The sequence below is a fragment of the Berghia stephanieae genome, chromosome 3 (genome assembly GCF_034508935.2).
Source record: "Berghia stephanieae isolate SIO BIC M18660-M18661 chromosome 3, UCSD_Bste_1.3, whole genome shotgun sequence".
NCBI classification, from domain to species: domain Eukaryota; kingdom Metazoa; phylum Mollusca; class Gastropoda; order Nudibranchia; family Aeolidiidae; genus Berghia; species Berghia stephanieae.
In genome coordinates, this window is record NC_088362.1 from 70,487,925 (window position 1) to 70,507,292 (window position 19,368).

Genomic DNA, 19,368 nt, shown 5'->3' on the forward strand with positions numbered 1-19,368 from the left:
CCAAAAGGAAAACTGTAAATCGTCTGTGGTCTCTGGAATATATAGTTCCGTGTTTACATTCAATTTTTAGAAGGAAAGAATTGTGAAATGCCAATTGTAGCCTGTATCAAAAATCTACCAGTCAGTTTCACGATTAACAGATTTTAAATAAATTTCAATTAACTGACAATCAAACAACAGGACTGGAAAGAAGGGAAACATTGGATTAGTCTAATTTTAAGACTTATGCTGGAAGATCGTGATTCTTAGAAGCGCTCAACAAAATCTGAAACACATCCATACAGTAAGTCATAAATATTTCGTAAGAATCATGAGAGAAGTGATTCCTCAATTATTTGGATCCCTAATTAAAGAATTAAAAAAAAGGTCTTGTAGACATTTTTAAAAATGAGGAAAATGACAAGATAGAGTGAAAGGAGAAAAAAATATGATCCGAGCCAAATGCTGTAGGCCCCTTGAGTGTAGAAATGGCCTTTTGGTGAAGACGACTGGTGTGTCGGTTCAATCCAGTAGGTAGATACACTACAGCACATTAGGCTGGTTGATGATGGTGGTTGATGGTGGTTGTTACTTATACAGCACATTAGGCTGTAGGACAGTAAGGGGAGAGAAGCAATAGAATAAAGCATTCTAAGCAAGACAAAATAGCTAACCGTTTTCATCTCTTACTTACCCGTACAAAACATTATTAGATAAGACAAAGTAGAGTACAACACTTATGATATTTAGTGAATATAAACACACAATTTGAGGACGGTACCATCAAAACTTATCACTCTGTAACTTATCATAAAACATCAAACTGTTTAAGATGGTCATGAATATGACTGAATGATGCCTGAATAAAGAGAACATACAGTGAAACCTCGTCATACCGCCATGTTTGGGCCCAAGGCAAAATTGGCGGTAAAGTAAGTTTGGCGGTAATAATGAATTGGTCAATATTGTATAGGACTTTACCAGTATTTGGAATCACTATCTGAACTCTAATTAGAAATCACACTTTTAACAACTAGACAGCTATTATACAAAAAAAAGAAGCAAAAAAAAAACAAACATCTAAATGAAAAGAATCCAGCAGATTAATTATTTTCCCATTGTGATAAAAAAATTGGTAGAAGATTTTGTTGAGTAACATTGGCGGTATAACAAGTGTTTTTCTATTATTTTTATATAAAGCATTTTTGTCGTGTTGGCGGATGGCGCCAATACGAGGTTTTTGACATTTTTTAGATAAACGATTGTTCCAGCCAAAAAGTTGGCAGTATAGCGGAGGGTGGTATAAAGAGGTTTGAGTGTACTTCTAAGACTAAGACAACGCATGAAACTAAAATGACATGATCTCCAATTTAATAACCACCACAACTAGTGAATAAGTGACATTTCAGCTTTTCCCTAGTTTAGAACCAAAATTTAAATCCAGAGTGAGAAATTTTGTGGTACCGTATCTATGATTCTGCTACACTCATAACAACTTTTACATTAACGTAGATGAAACATCAAGCCCTCGATTCAATAGCTCTGGATTTTAGAAGAAAAAAATGTATCCGCTAAGAATGAAAAACATCATACAGATTCAAAGTCGAATGTGGGATGACTGTCTCAGAATGGCTTATAATATAAACACAGAAAAAAACAAAAACCCATCTTCGTGCCATGAATAGGCTTAAACAGTTTCCCAAACTCTTGTCCGTAGCAGATCTGAGTAATACTGTCTCTCCAAACCAAATGGAATTCAAACTAAGGCATTGAACATTCTATAAAAATGTGAAACAAAATGACGAAATAAAATTTCAAATAAAGCATGGCTCCTATGACATTAACATTAATTTTTTTTTTAAAAGACATAAATACCTAATGAAGATTTGAACATGATAAAATATATTTTCTTAAGTTAGCGTTCCTATAACAGTATTTAAAACATGAATCTTTAAAATATGTATCAGAGTAAGAAATATAGGACTATTATATTGCTAACTATTAGGGATGATAAACAATTCAATAGGGTCTTTAACTTGAGTAAAATCTTAACACAACTTATCAAACAATTATCACAATAGCGTTTAAGACCCTTGAAAGGAGTGAAACCAAGAATAAGGGTGTTTATGACTAAATGTCACGAACCCATTTTAATTCCCAAACTTTTAAACCCAAATGTGTTACACGCCTTCAAAATCTTCTAATAACCCACTCCATCATCAATGTTAAGCTTGGATTGAGGCTAGGATTATCCAAGATAGCTACTGAGATAGCTACCATTGAGATGAATACTATTCCAAAGGAAAGAATTCATAATTTGAAATACTTTCTATTTCTAGGTAAATAAAAAAAACAAAAACATAATTGAACAAATACACCAAAATGTGGGAAGAGGGGAAAAAATGGTGGCTAGTGTTCTTGTTATGCCAGGTGGCTGCTATTTTCCCACAACAGTTCAAAGTAAAAAAAAAAACAAAAATTAATAAAACAAAAAAAAACATTAAAAAAAAAACCCTGCATATCCATGGATAAAGACATGGGCTGATGTGGTTTGAGTTATGTCCTGAGTAAAAGAGAGTGATGGTCCTTCATTTAAGGTCTGCTTTACAGATAAGCATTGTCAGAATTGTCTTTAACATTTACAGTCATAATGCCAATGAATGCACAACTCAGTCAGATTGGTTATCAATAAATTATACGGAGCGGTACCACTTGTCAAATGTCAATCATGGTGCATACAAAATACACAGTGCGGTACCACTTGTCAAATGTCAATCATGATGCATACAAAATACACGGTGCGGTACCACTTGTCAAATGTCAATCATGATGCATACAAACTATAAACATGTTTTTGATAACTAATAAACCAATCTGCCACTCCCATCATCATAATGAAGTATTCAAAAGTTTAAAACCACTTACAAAAAAAAAAAAAGATAGAAAAAAACCTTGAGCACATTTTGTATGGAATCCAAGATACTTTGATGACTATAATGAACGAAATGGAATACACAAAAAAACTGCACTTAGGCATCTTCAAGTGTGCCTTCTTCTGCCACCTTATCTTCCAAAGAATCTTCAACAGCTTCACTTGGTTCTTCTACACCATCATCCCTATCCTCCTCATTATTATTATTATCATCATTGTTGTTGTTATTGCTATCACTGTTATCCAAATTGTCAGATGCAGCTGGATGATCAGCAACCTCTTCTTCATTCTCATTGTCCTGCTCTGTGTTAGATTCATTTTCTACTTCATCTGAATTCACTTCTGTCACATTATCAGACACATCAGGAGCTACTGGGGTATTAGACACGGGCAAAGGTGCAGCAGGAGCCGCTGGTTCTGCATCTGACCATTTACTTTTCCTACCTGAAGAGAGATAAGTTTCTTTATTACCACCACCTTGCACTTGATCTACATTCTTTTCTTCAACAGGACTAATTCTCCTCTCATCCATATCTTTTGGTCCCCCTCTCTCATCATCTCCTGAACCAGGTCTCTCATCCACATCCAATTTCTGTAGCCGCCGCCGTTCATCTTTATCCTCATCAAAAAATCCAGGCAGCCTGGGTCTCATTGGCATACCCATTCTGTTCCCAAAGGCAGGCCGTTCAAAATTTCCTAAAGCCGGTCCTAAAAGTGGACGAGGTCCACCAAATCTATTGAAACCCCCACCTGTCTGAGCCCCTGGCCGAACACCTAGCAAGCCAGCCCCTCCTCTGGGTCGGATGGTCATGGGAGAGAACCCCCTGCCTAATATGGCACCACCTGACGGTGGGTTACCACCAGCTTGTACCTGCATAAGGGGGATAGGCCCATCTGGACCACCCCCTGGTCCAGAGGGCGGTGGGGAATTGGAATTGTCATTGGGAATGGAGGACGGTCGGGGGATGTCTGGGCTAGGGGATCTCTGAGGGCTGGGCCTGTTACTTATATTTAGATTTGGCATCATTCCACTGGAGGGAATGCCACCAGGGACTACAACTGTGCTATTGTTAAGACCTACAGAGACAGGTGATGAGGGGATCATGCGCTGTTGGGCAGTGCTAGGGACTAGTCCTGGCCTGGGCAGCCCTGGCAATGGTATACGAATTCCAGCACGGGCTAGATTTTGAGCTAGATTAAATGCAGCGGCTGACGGGCCGCCACCTGGCATAGCTAGAACAGACTGAGGCCTTGATTGAGCCATCATGCGAAGAGGCAGCATGGATGGGATGGCTGCAGAATTCACACTTTGGGCTTGAGATATACTAGCAAGCATAGGGTTTGGTGGGCCCTGCATCCCCTGCATCATGTGACCCCTGGGTCTAAAAGGACCGCCGGGGCCACCAGCGCCCATGGGTCGAAACCCAGGCATCCCTGGTTGTTGTTGATGTCTCATAGGAGGCATCATGCGGTCATCTGAATCCATTTGGTCTGAATCATGATCTTCATCTTCTGCATTCACTTCATCATCTGGTGGCCATTCTTTGGTTTCAGTGGCATTACGCATGTCACTGTCTCCCATTTCATCCTGTTGATCATCGTCATCATCATCATTTCTAGACATATTATTCATATTGTTGAAGAAAGGCATCCTGCCTCCCCCTTGCATGGGAGGGAATCTGTGGGCCATCTGGAATCTTGGGTTCATTCCCATCGGGCGCATCTGTGGTCCATCCATTCTGGGCTGTCCTCCCATCATGCCAGGTCCAGGCGGTCGCTCCATCATCCCACCTGACATTGGACTCTGATTTAAAAATAAAAATAATTGAAATTTTTAAAAATTATAAATTTCAGAGAATGTTTTAACACTAATACAATGATCCTAAGGCAAGCCTGGAAATCGTCTTTTCCAAAATTGTCTGGAAATTTATTTCAACCATTGATGACCTCAGCAGAAATTGATAATAGTATGTGACATGTCAAACATCCTGTTAGTAGTTAGATTATCTAATATGCTTTTAAAAGAATATTGTTTGTACTCACAAATCAATTAGCCTGTCTGAGCATAAAGGGAGGGGGTAGTTTTCGTTTTTTAATGATCAAAACTTACAATAAGAGCACAGTAAGAGTGTCTTTAGATTAAAGCCAACAACAAAATTAAGGCACAAATAAGAAAGCAAAATAAGCTTTGCCTCAGTAATGAAACAATTACTCTTACTTTAATTGCAGTATGAGAAAAATAAAATAAAATCTCCAGTATTTATTCTTGGTGAAGGAGGGGGTAGATATCCCCTGTCAAAATATTCGGGAACAAACTTAGAATATGAAATTATCTATATAAATTCCATGACAGAGAAAATGGTCAAGGTGAGACTCATCTTTCAATAATGAATGATGCTGGCATGGACTGGTTCCCATACTGTTATTTCTTTTGGAGACATGCAAGTCCCTTTGTAGCATAATTTAATCTGGCTTTGCGGTATAGACAGTCATAAAACCTAGTACTAGTACTTTTAACTAATACTAATAGGAAAAACAAAAACATAGGACCTTTGTTATGACCTCTAACTAACCCTAGTAGTAGGTACCACAAAGTGATTTTTAGTTTGAGAGCAACAAACAATCCATGTTGTTTTTTGAATAGTTCTCAAAAAACCATGAAAAGCAAACTTTAATTCAACAAAATCGGACAACAAACGAAAAAGTTATGGCTTTTCAAATTTATTCAAATTCAAATATTTGCAATTAATCCGAGAAACCACATTTATGGGCTCTTTTCAAGGTCATAGCAAAACAAAATCGGAAGAGATATCAATGAATGCAATACATTTTACAGAAATACATTACATCAATTTATATAAAAAATGGATCATTTCCCTCTAGCATGGACATTGACAAAGATATAGCTGATACAAATTCGGAAAAAATAACACTGGACTTAGAAAAAAAACAGAATTTTCATGAAAAGTAGGCAAAAGTGGCAAATTCACATGATCACAAAATTTAAATGGGATGCATGAGGGAGCTATAAATTTCATAAACAATTAACATAAAGATATTGTACATGCTGAATTTTTTTTGAGAAGATAATGATCATATATTTCTCACAATAGGTTGGACAATGTGATGCGAAAGCCAAAAACAAGAAAAAACCGCGTAATATGCAATTTACACTAAAATTTGAACATTCTCGGAAACAAAAACGCTATAAAAATTAAAGTAATAGAGATATAATACTCAAATAAAAACCATTATAAAGGCAATTGAAATCTCATTCTAATGCTACAATTAAAAGCAAGATACTACAAATATAATTTATGATATGACCAATTAAAAGAAGTTAGGTAAGAATAATATGTCGACGAAAGTAAGAAATATTACTTGTGAACTCGAAGAGCAAAATATTCTTAAAATTCTAAGTAATAGACATAGAGCATTCAAATAAACACCATGGTAAAGACAATCAACATATCTTTGTAATGCTACAATTAAAAGCAAGATACTACAAATATAATTTACGATATGACCAATTAAAAGAGGTTAGATAAGAATAATATGTCGACGAAAGTAAGAAAAATTACTTGCGAACTCGAAGAGCAAAATATTCTTAAAATTCTAAGTAATAGACATAGAGCATTCAAATAAACACCATGGTAAAGACAATCAACATATCTTTGTAATGCTACAATTAAAAGCAAGATACTACAAATATAATTTATGATATGACCAATTAAAAGAGGTTAGGTAAGAATAATATGTCGACGAAAGTAAGAAAAATTACTTGCGAACTCGAAGAGCCAAATATTCTTAAAATTCTAAGTAATAGACATAGAGCATTCAAATAAACACCATGGTAAAGACAATCAACATATCTTTGTAATGCTACAATTAAAAGCAAGATACTACAAATACCTTTTAAAATATGATCAAGTACAAGAGAGTTGGTTAGAATATTACATTGACAAAAGTAAGAAAAATATCCAGACAAAATTTCAATCATGTCATAAAATACAAAGTAATATAGACATAGTACATTCAAATAATCATCACCATTCTCAAGACAATTTACATGGCTCTCAAATATCAGAGAACTCTCTGAAATCAGTGGTTTGAAACATTAACAGTGATTCTAAAGAATAACCTTATCTGTATGAAGAATTGAGGTTGGTTTTTAGGTTTAAAATGCTTGCTTTGAAAGAGATTTCAACCACTTGTGTTATTATCTAGAGTACTTGGAGAATTCTGTATCAGCTGAATCATTCTGTATGAAACTGTTCATTGGTTTCTGACATTCTGTGGCAATGCTAACTACAATTAAAAGCAACATACTACAAATATATAATAAAACAAAGGAATTTTTAAGAGAAATTCCTTCCGACCTCAGAAAACAATACTTGTCAATGCAATTATTAAGTCTCTACTAAATGACATACAACATAAAACACAGCATTCTATGGTGTAATAAGGAATAATAAACAATGGTATGAGTATGAGTGATACAGATGTTATGAATATAAATATGATCCCTAACTCTCATCAAGTTTAATTTTCTTTGGTAGCGGTGATGGTTCAAAATCTAAATGCTGACAGATGCGAAAATACAAACTGCTTAAATTACCACCATAATTAATTTGTTCAAGTAAAACAACTTTACGATATTTTAATTGACATCTAAGGTTTTCTAAAGCTTTAGGAGATGCTACAAGTCTATCTAATTCCTCTTTAGTAGATACAACACCCCCCTGCCCAATTATACTCTCTAAAATGGAAGTTTTATCCTGCATTTTCTTTAATTCTTTTCCTCTTTTAAGCCTCTTGCATTCCTGCATCCTCTCTATGATATCTTGCTGTACCCGTTGCTGTCTAATTTTACTCTGTAACTTAAGAGCAGGGGCATTTCTCCTAGCAGTAATCAATAAATTTGTAACTTGAGACGTCGTCTGTCGACCCAACCAAACAGATGTTTTGTTCCTCTTTAACATATTTAAAGTACTCCTGAGATGAAGAGAGGCATGCCTACGTTTGTATAGATCAAAATCAAAATCTCCAAATATTCTCTCCCCAACTAAATTTGTTAAAGGACTTGAGTTTAAAAGCATCTGGGTCTCTTGGTCCAATTCACCCCCATAAATGCCATCCTCTAGAAAGTCATCAAGCTGACGCTTAAGAACAATTTCAGACTCTTTTAAAATTTCAATGTACGTTGACTTCAACAAACTATTATCACATTTCATGGAGGAAGATATAACATCAGTCAAAACATGGTCATGATCATCATTGTTACAAAACGAATCATCAAATACAAATGACAGAGAAAATGAAATTTCGGATTTCCATTGATCTAAAAAGTCTTTCATCAATTTCACATACTTAGGAAATTGTCCATAAGGGACATCACTATTCATCAACCGCCAAAATGGGGTTGTGAAAAGTTTAGAAAACAAAGCAATGGCTGTGATCATTGAAATAAGTCCATCATCATTGAGATCGAGAAAAATACTCTGCAGCTTCAAATTTGAATGAGTAACATAGTCAGTAAGGAAAGATTTAATGTCATGATAATGAAATATAATGGCATATGCATTCTCAAACAAATTATTAAATCTGTTCGAGCGGAAACTCGTAAATTTCGACGATTTACCAATTGATGAACAAAAGGCAAGCCACTCCTCCCTACTCCCATTTTTTTCATCACCTCTTGGTCCCAAAACATCTGATGTCAACCTGATAAGTCTAAAGGCTGCATTTTGTTCATCATTGGCAAATCGTTGAAAAGAAGAATTCAAATCTCTTCTAAATTTTCCCACCTCACTCTCAATTTTACTACAAGCATCCTCTGTCGCTTTCACCAAACCCAGAAGAAAGTGGGCGTTACAAAAAAGAAAATGTGTAGTACTGTCTTCACCAACGATATCATTCTTATAAGCTGCTAACTTTTTACCATAACATTTCATCACAGATGCCCTGTCTGACATAATACATTTCATTTTAGTAATAATGGATTTAAATATGTTATCTTTACTTGAACTGTTGGTAGAAGAATAAATTTGGCTCATATCATCAAAAATTTCAATGGTTTTTTCTAGAAGGGTCTGGGCATTATCAGAAGCTACTTCAGAAAATCCTAAAGACAATGATAACTTATTATCTAAAACTATATGTCGCTCTATATAATGCTTTTTATCACGACTGGTGCCATCTGTGGCAAATGTAAAATGATCTGTTTTATTAATTTCATCGACAACATGATGATGAGCAATATGAGCTGCTTCACTGGCAAAATTAAGTACTGTGGATGCACAAGGCAACAAAGAAAGATCAAAATTACGTTTGAATAAATATTTAGAAACAATTTGAATAACTAAGCTACAATGTTGGGCAGCGACATTGGCTTCACCCATGAGTGACATACAGGTAAGTCTAACATCATCAGAAAACTGATTATATCTAGAATCTCTCAACTTAACATCATTGTGTTCAGCTTCTAACTCCAAAATACTGGTGGCAGTTATTCTAAAATCATCCAATTCTTTTTTATATTTTGACTTTAACTGCTGCTCAGCCCTTTTCTCTTTTTTCAATAAATTCATTTTATGTTCCATGTCATCTCTCTCACTTTTAACAGAATCAATAATTTTATCTTTCTCCTCAAGCATAGCTTGAAATTGAGCAACTTTAAACAAAGGAATGGTTGTTGATTGAATTCCAACATTCTTACCTTTTTTTTTAACAATCACTTTTTCTTTTACAGATAAACACAATCTCTCCTTTAACATATCTCTCTCACCTTCCAATTCAGTAATTACATTCTTAAACTCATCACATTGTTTTCTTAAACTATCACAGTGCATCTTCAGTAGTTTCATTTCATGTACATAATTATGATTACATTCAACAACAGTAACAGGTAAAGACTTTGTAGTAGAAATAGTATTCGAAGTTCCACTGTCAAACAGTCGTCTGGCAAGAAAGTCAGCAAGTTTATCCGGCTTATGCTTTAGTTTTAACTTATCCTTTTTGCTTTCACAAGCTGTTGTTTTACTTGTGATGGAGTTGGATTTGAATCACAGCAAAGGGCCTGAATCCATCTTATCAAAAATGAATCACCTAATCCTGTTTTGTTTTTAACAACTTCTAAGGAAAGAATAGTGTTTACAGTTGGTGTAAATCCAACAGGTGGAGAATATTTAGACACTTCATCGAGAAGAATAGATTTGTTAAGTCCAATGCTGGTCAGGTGATCGGGGACAATACTTTCCTGGGCAGACATGGATAAGAACTTGGCAAGTTCCTCAATGTTGTCGGGCAGACTATCATAAGACGAGACTGTCTTTTGAATCTTGTACTGTAACTGCGCTTCAGTTATTCTTTCATCCGGAAAAATCTTCATAAACCACGTCAAGACCTGTGGGAGAATTTAATGAAATAATATAAATATCACGGATAGGAGTTGAGTTAAAAGTAAACAAAATCAAAAGCATCTCACCATGAATCTTCGAAGATACATTTCAAAATATGATTAGTAGACTGTGCGAAGAAACAAATGCCAGTAAATAAATAGTGATAAAGATTTTATTCATGTGAATCGTAATATAAAAAGGGCAAAATCTGCTCCTGATACATGATAAAATCACATCACCAGAAATTTGAATGAAGATAAATATATGGTGTATGTCACTATCAGTGGATCAAGAAACATAAATAACGATTACTCTGTGCATATCCCACATTGTCATGCAGTGACATGCTCTTTAAACCACTTACATTTTCCTTGGCAACAGACATCTAACACAAAGGGCATAAGATTCAAGTTATCACCAAGCAGCTTGTTGCATTAAATCATAGTCTTCGTGGCAGCCCTGTAGGACTCGAACCCACAATCAACATATTTGGTCAGGCTCAGAGCCTTAAGTCATACGATTACATCACAATAAATGATGCACAATCGAGTTCCAAAAAACTAACTTACAGGTTAAAAGGGTTTCACAAATGACAGGAGAGAAAAATACTACTTACCAAATTCCATGATGCATGTGCTTCTTCCCTTAAAGCTGACAGTTGAACCAAAACTTTGTTAGTCAAGGTCAATGCAGGCACTGTTGGTCTCCTTCCTCTACCCTCCATAAGAAAGATGCTTTTAAGAATGGTGTAACTTTCATCCTCTGTAGAGTAAAGCAAGCATAAAAGTGTTAGCCTAAAGATTAAGTTTGAAGTGGTTAGGTAAACAATTCATTCACTCCACTCAACAATGGTCAATGTTTAGATATTAAAGGTTTATGTGCTGACTAACGTGAAGCAACATTCCATAAATCCCAGACACGGTAGAGGCAAACAGTCAGGCTTCTATCGAAACAACATTTCTACTGGAGTTGGAGCCACAATGGATTGGTATTTTGAGCTTTGCCAGATCGCCTAATTGTCTATCACAATTTGGAGCTCATGATAACCAATGGATTAGCTAAACTAAAGGATTGTAGTAGTACATTAAAAAATTGTCCAGAGTTTCAATTCAACTTACTTAAACTGTCTAAACCAAAACGATTTGGATAAGATAAACATAAACAATAAACCAAAACAAGACACAAATTTACCAAGATAAATATACAGGATGCAACAATAACAAACATTTGTAAATAACACATTACAGAGAATAAAACAAATCTAAATGAGAAAGACAAGATAACTAAAATCCTCAGAAATGATCTTGTTTACATTACACACACTGGGAAACCCTCCATTATAAACTTAAGTTAAAAATAGAACTTGACCTAGATAAATTTAGAATGTCATTTTCCTATATTTCACAAGCACAGAGACAGTTAAATTGGTATAAAAAGATAAAGACTACAACCCATTATTACTAAATAACACCAAATGTATGTTTAATAACCAATAAGATTAATAAATGAAGGGTTAAAGTTCGTAGTCGTAAGGAAACCCCTGGCTGACTTGACTGATTTGTGGACAACAGAATTTAAATTTAAATATTTACAAAACTAGCTCAAACATTGATACAAATGAAAACCAAAATATTATATAGATATACTTACGTATAATTGTATTTGGAATTGTAATTGCTGGGTCCAATTGTCCGTCTTGAAGACAAACCGATGCATTGTTGACAGGAGTGTCACTGTCGGGTTGATGATCAGCCATAACGGCGGACAGCCGGCCTTTCGTCCAGTTGGAGTGGGGTCACATTTTTTAAGATTACCGGATCATGATAATCAGTACATCCTTAAAACCTATACAGGTTTTTAGAGCATATAATCAGGATTACATTGGTTCTTGTTTGAAATCATTATTTTCAAAAATGCCGGAATAAACATTCAAAAACCTAAGACGCTCGTGTTCACCCTACAGCTACGATCGCTCTACCGGGAGGAAGGAAATGAAAGAGGTATCCGGTTGTACAAAAACTCAATCCGATTCTAACGAAACAAACCGCATAAAAAATCGGATCACTCATGATGGAGTAAACGAATTTAGAAAAATATAGGTAATTTGAAATTGACGCGACATGGCTTCAGAAATCGCATTTTGACGGAAATGACAAGCGACACATTTCAATAAAAATAACTATGCCATGTTCTGTTAATTCAATAAAAAATAAGTTCATTGTAAAGAGAATTTAATGACGGTTACATTGATGTAAGATTCACCAACGTAGCAGTGACGGGAAATTACAAAAATTGCATTTTAAAACATCGGATTTTGCCGTTTTACTCGTCCACCGACCGATTTGTCGCCGATAATTAAGGCCAGTTTGTGGTACCTACTAGTAGCAAATTTCTTTAAATTTATTGTCTAATATTATGTCCTGAGGTAGAGAATAATGGATTGTCTGATTTCAGGCCTGAGAATTGAGAACTGACAGGCCCGTACTGTAAGGTATTTCACAATTCCTGGTTTCACTAGATTTTTTTTCTTCTCTGGATCATTTTCAACTACCTTTACTGCTCCATTGCCTTCATCGCAATGGATTTTTACTCATTGCACTCACTAGCTAGGAAAGTTAACACAAGTATTCCCTTTCATATGAATAACATGAACAAGAGCCATTTGTCATAGATGACAATTAAAAGCCTATAAAGAAGGCCTACCTAATGGAGAAGTGAGCATGGGTGAAAGTTAACGGGGATCAATTTGCCTGAAAGACAGACACCAGTGAAGCTGGTTTGCCTGAAAAAGATGCTAATTTATTTTTTTGCGATCTATGACTCGCCGGTTGAGTGCCAACCTTCCAGAGTGTGAAAAATACATTAATTTCTATGACCACATATGTGGTTTTTTTTAAGCAAAAAAAAAAAAAAGAAGAAAAAAGTATTTAGTCTACATGATTCAAAACAAAATTTATACAAAAACTAACACCAGACCCAAAGCAAAATAAATGATCTCGTCATTTAAACACTCATTCGCAGCAATCTCTAATGATTACAGTATTACCCGGTTTATGGAAACCCGAAGATATGTCATCACTTTAAATTTGTATGGTAAAAGGCTCAGAAATGCAATACCAGGGCTATTACGATTCGAAACACCCCAAAGAAGTGATCAAGAGACCCCAACCATGATACTTGTTTTGTGATGTTAGTGTTGGTGTAGGTTGTTGTAGTGATGATGCTCTATTGGTTGTGGTGACAATGATGATGATGTGGTGGTAGTGGTTGTGGGCAGTGTCAATCCTGTGATGGTGTTAGTAGCAGTGATGACTACTATTACTATACTACATTTGGATCAAATATGGAAAATACCCACCTATGTGATATACAAGTTGAATACCTAAAAATAGTCTTAGTGCATTTTAAAAAAAAACCTACACCGGTCTTACAGCTCCTATTTAATAATAATAAATTTTTAAAATTAGACTCATACAAAATATTAAAGCAAAAATATTATAAATGTAAAATCAAAATAAAGTATTTCAGTTGTATTATAAAGGGAAATAACCCATTTATGTTTATGTTTATTGTAATACAGTCACTTGATTGAAGGCTTCATTGTCAAAGATATTGGTTTCTATTTTATTTTACTACAAGCATCCTCTGTCGCTTTCACCAAACCCAGAAGAAAGTGGGCGTTACAAAAAAGAAAATGTGTAGTACTGTCTTCACCAAGGATATCATTCTTATAAGCTGCTAACTTTTTACCATAACATTTCATCACAGATGCCCTGTCTGACATAATACATTTCATTTTAGTAATAATGGATTTAAATATGTTATCTTTACTTGAACTGTTGGTAGAAGAATAAATTTGGCTCATATCATCAAAAATTTCAATGGTTTTTTCTAGAAGGGTCTGGGCATTATCAGAAGCTACTTCAGAAAATCCTAAAGACAATGATAACTTATTATCTAAAACTATATGTCGCTCTATATAATGCTTTTTATCACGACTGGTGCCATCTGTGGCAAATGTAAAATGATCTGTTTTATTAATTTCATCGACAACATGATGATGAGCAATATGAGCTGCTTCACTGGCAAAATTAAGTACTGTGGATGCACAAGGCAACAAAGAAAGATCAAAATTACGTTTGAATAAATATTTAGAAACAATTTGAATAACTAAGCTACAATGTTGGGCAGCGACATTGGCTTCACCCATGAGTGACATACAGGTAAGTCTAACATCATCAGAAAACTGATTATATCTAGAATCTCTCAACTTAACATCATTGTGTTCAGCTTCTAACTCCAAAATACTGGTGGCAGTTATTCTAAAATCATCCAATTCTTTTTTATATTTTGACTTTAACTGCTGCTCAGCCCTTTTCTCTTTTTTCAATAAATTCATTTTATGTTCCATGTCATCTCTCTCGCTTTTAACAGAATCAATAATTTTATCTTTCTCCTCAAGCATAGCTTGAAATTGAGCAACTTTAAACAAAGGAATGGTTGTTGATTGAATTCCAACATTCTTACCTTTTTTTTTAACAATCACTTTTTCTTTTACAGATAAACACAATCTCTCCTTTAACATATCTCTCTCACCTTCCAATTCAGTAATTACATTCTTAAACTCATCACATTGTTTTCTTAAACTATCACAGTGCATCTTCAGTAGTTTCATTTCATGTACATAATTATGATTACATTCAACAACAGTAACAGGTAAAGACTTTGTAGTAGAAATAGTATTCGAAGTTCCACTGTCAAACAGTCGTCTGGCAAGAAGGTCAGCAAGTTTATCCGGCTTATGCTTTAGTTTTAACTTATCCTTTTTTGCTTTCACAAGCTGTTGTTTTACTTGTGATGGAGTTGGATTTGAATCACAGCAAAGGGCCTGAATCCATCTTATCAAAAATGAATCACCTAATCCTGTTTTGTTTTTAACAACTTCTAAGGAAAGAATAGTGTTTACAGTTGGTGTAAATCCAACAGGTGGAGAATATTTAGACACTTCATCGAGAAGAATAGATTTGTTAAGTCCAATGCTGGTCAGGTGATCGGGGACAATACTTTCCTGGGCAGACATGGATAAGAACTTAGCAAGTTCCTCAATGTTGTCGGGCAGACTATCATAAGACGAGACTGTCTTTTGAATCTTGTACTGTAACTGCGCTTCAGTTATTCTTTCATCCGGAAAAATCTTCATAAACCACGTCAAGACCTGTGGGAGAATTTAATGAAATAATATAAATATCACGGATAGGAGTTGAGTTAAAAGTAAACAAAATCAAAAGCATCTCACCATGAATCTTCGAAGATACATTTCAAAATATGATTAGTAGACTGTGCGAAGAAACAAATGCCAGTAAATAAATAGTGATAAAGATTTTATTCATGTGAATCGTAATATAAAAAGGGCAAAATCTGCTCCTGATACATGATAAAATCACATCACCAGAAATTTGAATGAAGATAAATATATGGTGTATGTCACTATCAGTGGATCAAGAAACATAAATAAACGATTACTCTGTGCATATCCCACATTGTCATGCAGTGACATGCTCTTTAAACCACTTACATTTTCCTTGGCAACAGACATCTAACACAAAGGGCATAAGATTCAAGTTATCACCAAGCAGCTTGTTGCATTAAATCATAGTCTTCGTGGCAGCCCTGTAGGACTCGAACCCACAATCAACATATTTGGTCAGGCTCAGAGCCTTAAGTCATACGATTACATCACAATAAATGATGCACAATCGAGTTCCAAAAAACTAACTTACAGGTTAAAAGGGTTTCACAAATGACAGGAGAGAAAAATACTACTTACCAAATTCCATGATGCATGTGCTTCTTCCCTTAAAGCTGACAGTTGAACCAAAACTTTGTTAGTCAAGGTCAATGCAGGCACTGTTGGTCTCCTTCCTCTACCCTCCATAAGAAAGATGCTTTTAAGAATGGTGTAACTTTCATCCTCTGTAGAGTAAAGCAAGCATAAAAGTGTTAGCCTAAAGATTAAGTTTGAAGTGGTTAGGTAAACAATTCATTCACTCCACTCAACAATGGTCAATGTTTAGATATTAAAGGTTTATGTGCTGACTAACGTGAAGCAACATTCCATAAATCCCAGACACGGTAGAAGCAAACAGTCAGGCTTCTATCGAAACAACATTTCTACTGGAGTTGGAGCCACAATGGATTGGTATTTTGAGCTTTGCCAGATCGCCTAATTGTCTATCACAATTTGGAGCTCATGATAACCAATGGATTAGCTAAACTAAAGGATTGTAGTAGTACATTAAAAAATTGTCCAGAGTTTCAATTCAACTTACTTAAACTGTCTAAACCAAAACGATTTGGATAAGATAAACATAAACAATAAACCAAAACAAGACACAAATTTACCAAGATAAATATACAGGATGCAACAATAACAAACATTTGTAAATAACACATTACAGAGAATAAAACAAATCTAAATGAGAAAGACAAGATAACTAAAATCCTCAGAAATGATCTTGTTTACATTACACACACTGGGAAACCCTCCATTATAAACTTAAGTTAAAAATAGAACTTGACCTAGATAAATTTAGAATGTCATTTTCCTATATTTCACAAGCACAGAGACAGTTAAATTGGTATAAAAAGATAAAGACTACAACCCATTATTACTAAATAACACCAAATGTATGTTTAATAACCAATAAGATTAATAAATGAAGGGTTAAAGTTCGTAGTCGTAAGGAAACCCCTGGCTGACTTGACTGATTTGTGGACAACAGAATTTAAATTTAAATATTTACAAAACTAGCTCAAACATTGATACAAATGAAAACCAAAATATTATATAGATATACTTACGTATAATTGTATTTGGAATTGTAATTGCTGGGTCCAATTGTCCGTCTTGAAGACAAACCGATGCATTGTTGACAGGAGTGTCACTGTCGGGTTGATGATCAGCCATAACGGCGGACAGCCGGCCTTTCGTCCAGTTGGAGTGGGGTCACATTTTTTAAGATTACCGGATCATGATAATCAGTACATCCTTAAAACCTATACAGGTTTTTAGAGCATATAATCAGGATTACATTGGTTCTTGTTTGAAATCATTATTTTCAAAAATGCCGGAATAAACATTCAAAAACCTAAGACGCTCGTGTTCACCCTACAGCTACGATCGCTCTACCGGGAGGAAGGAAATGAAAGAGGTATCCGGTTGTACAAAAACTCAATCCGATTCTAACGAAACAAACCGCATAAAAATCGGATCACTCATGATGGAGTAAACGAATTTAGAAAAATATAGGTAATTTGAAATTGACGCGACATGGCTTCAGAAATCGCATTTTGACGGAAATGACAAGCGACACATTTCAATAAAAATAACTATGCCATGTTCTGTTAATTCAATAAAAAATAAGTTCATTGTAAAGAGAATTTAATGACGGTTACATTGATGTAAGATTCACCAACGTAGCAGTGACGGGAAATTACAAAAATTGCATTTTAAAACATCGGATTTTGCCGTTTTACTCGTCCACCGACCGATTTGTCGCCGATAATTAAGGCCAGTTTGTGGTACCTACTAGTAGCAAATTTCTTTAAATTTATTGTCTAATATTATGTCCTGAGGTAGAGAATAATGGATTGTCTGATTTCAGGCCTGAGAATTGAGAACTGACAGGCCCGTACTGTAAGGTATTTCACAATTCCTGGTTTCACTAGATTTTTTTTCTTCTCTGGATCATTTTCAACTACCTTTACTGCTCCATTGCCTTCATCGCAATGGATTTTTACTCATTGCACTCACTAGCTAGGAAAGTTAACACAAGTATTCCCTTTCATATGAATAACATGAACAAGAGCCATTTGTCATAGATGACAATTAAAAGCCTATAAAGAAGGCCTACCTAATGGAGAAGTGAGCATGGGTGAAAGTTAACGGGGATCAATTTGCCTGAAAGACAGACACCAGTGAAGCTGGTTTGCCTGAAAAAGATGCTAATTTATTTTTTTGCGATCTATGACTCGCCGGTTGAGTGCCAACCTTCCCAGAGTGAAAAATACATTAATTTCTATGACCACATATGTGGTTTTTTTTAAGCAAAAAAAAAAAAAAAGAAGAAAAAAGTATTTAGTCTACATGATTCAAAACAAAATTTATACAAAAACTAACACCAGACCCAAAGCAAAATAAATGATCTCGTCATTTAAACACTCATTCGCAGCAATCTCTAATGATTACAGTATTACCCTGTTTATGGAAACCCGAAGATATGTCATCACTTTAAATTTGTATGGTAAAAGGCTCAGAAATGCAATACCAAGGGCTATTACGATTCGAACCACCCCAAAGAAGTGATCAAGAGACCCCCAACCATGATACTTGTTTTGTGATGTTAGTGTTGGTGTAGGTTGTTGTAGTGATGATGCTCTAGTGGTTGTGGTGACAATGATGATGATGTGGTGGTAGTGGTTGTGGCAGTGTCAATCCTGTGATGGTGTTAGTAGCAGTGATGACTACTATTACTACTACTACATTTGGATCAAATATGGGAAATACCCACCTATGTGATATACAAGTTGAATACCCTAAAAATAGTCTTAGTGCATTTTAAAAAAACCTACACCGGTCTTACAGCTCCCTATTTAATAATAATAAATTTTTAAATTAGACTCATACAAAATATTAAAGACAAAAATATTATAAATGTAAACAATCAAAATAAAGTATTTTCAGTGTTGTATTATAAAGGGAAATAACCCATTTATGTTTATGTTTATTGTCAATACAGTCCTTGATTGAAGGCTTCATTGTCAAAGATATTGGTTCTATTTTATTTTCACTTGACAAGTTCTATTTAACAAGAAGTAGAAGCTTAATTGAGATCTGAGACTATTTGAAGTATAAAATAAGCTTATATGCATAATTCAATGCAAATCTTCAAAAATGGTGTGAATGGTTTTAGTGAAAACTAGCGTTTAATAACCAACTGAAAAGATAACATAGTAGTACAAAATGTGACGCATCAGCAGATCAAATGTATGACAGAA

The 19,368-nt window shown here is 34.9% G+C and overlaps 3 protein-coding genes across 3 annotated transcripts in view; all 3 read right to left on the reverse strand.

Annotated features, from left to right (window-relative positions):
• Positions 1 to 708: 708 nt before the first annotated feature.
• LOC144968348 (uncharacterized) overlaps positions 709 to 19,368 on the reverse strand; it is a 59,006-nt gene continuing 40,346 nt past the window's right edge. The window contains exon 17 of the mRNA XM_078906624.1: positions 709 to 4,715. Coding sequence (XP_078762750.1) covers positions 3,009 to 4,715 — 1,707 coding nt within the window. The 3' untranslated portion in view covers positions 709 to 3,008. The remainder of the gene's footprint in view (positions 4,716 to 19,368) is intronic.
• LOC144968350 (uncharacterized) lies at positions 5,617 to 12,689 on the reverse strand. The gene is made up of 3 exons (XM_078906626.1): positions 11,962 to 12,689; positions 10,928 to 11,073; positions 5,617 to 10,316 (listed from the first exon to the last, which is right to left on the reverse strand). The coding sequence occupies exons 1-3, from the start codon at positions 12,065 to 12,067 to the stop codon at positions 9,915 to 9,917; spliced, it is 654 nt and encodes a 217-aa protein (XP_078762752.1). The 5' UTR covers positions 12,068 to 12,689; the 3' UTR covers positions 5,617 to 9,914.
• LOC144966911 (uncharacterized) lies at positions 13,931 to 17,420 on the reverse strand. The gene is made up of 3 exons (XM_078903615.1): positions 17,173 to 17,420; positions 16,139 to 16,284; positions 13,931 to 15,526 (listed from the first exon to the last, which is right to left on the reverse strand). Exons 1-3 carry the CDS (start codon positions 17,276 to 17,278, stop codon positions 13,931 to 13,933), a joined length of 1,848 nt encoding a protein of 615 aa, XP_078759741.1. The 5' UTR covers positions 17,279 to 17,420.

Excerpts from the sequence above, each read along its gene's own strand:
- LOC144966911 (XM_078903615.1), bottom strand. The coding sequence starts at position 17,278 with ATGGCTGATCATCAACCCGACAGTGACACTCCTGTCAACAATGCATCG. Across the intron at positions 16,285-17,172 it reads AATTCCAAATACAATTATAC|AGGATGAAAGTTACACCATT; the intron begins GTAAGTATATCT and ends TTTACTCTACAG. Across the intron at positions 15,527-16,138 it reads CACATGCATCATGGAATTTG|GTCTTGACGTGGTTTATGAA; the intron begins GTAAGTAGTATT and ends ATTCTCCCACAG.
- LOC144968350 (XM_078906626.1), bottom strand. The coding sequence starts at position 12,067 with ATGGCTGATCATCAACCCGACAGTGACACTCCTGTCAACAATGCATCG. Across the intron at positions 11,074-11,961 it reads AATTCCAAATACAATTATAC|AGGATGAAAGTTACACCATT; the intron begins GTAAGTATATCT and ends TTTACTCTACAG. Across the intron at positions 10,317-10,927 it reads CACATGCATCATGGAATTTG|GTCTTGACGTGGTTTATGAA; the intron begins GTAAGTAGTATT and ends ATTCTCCCACAG.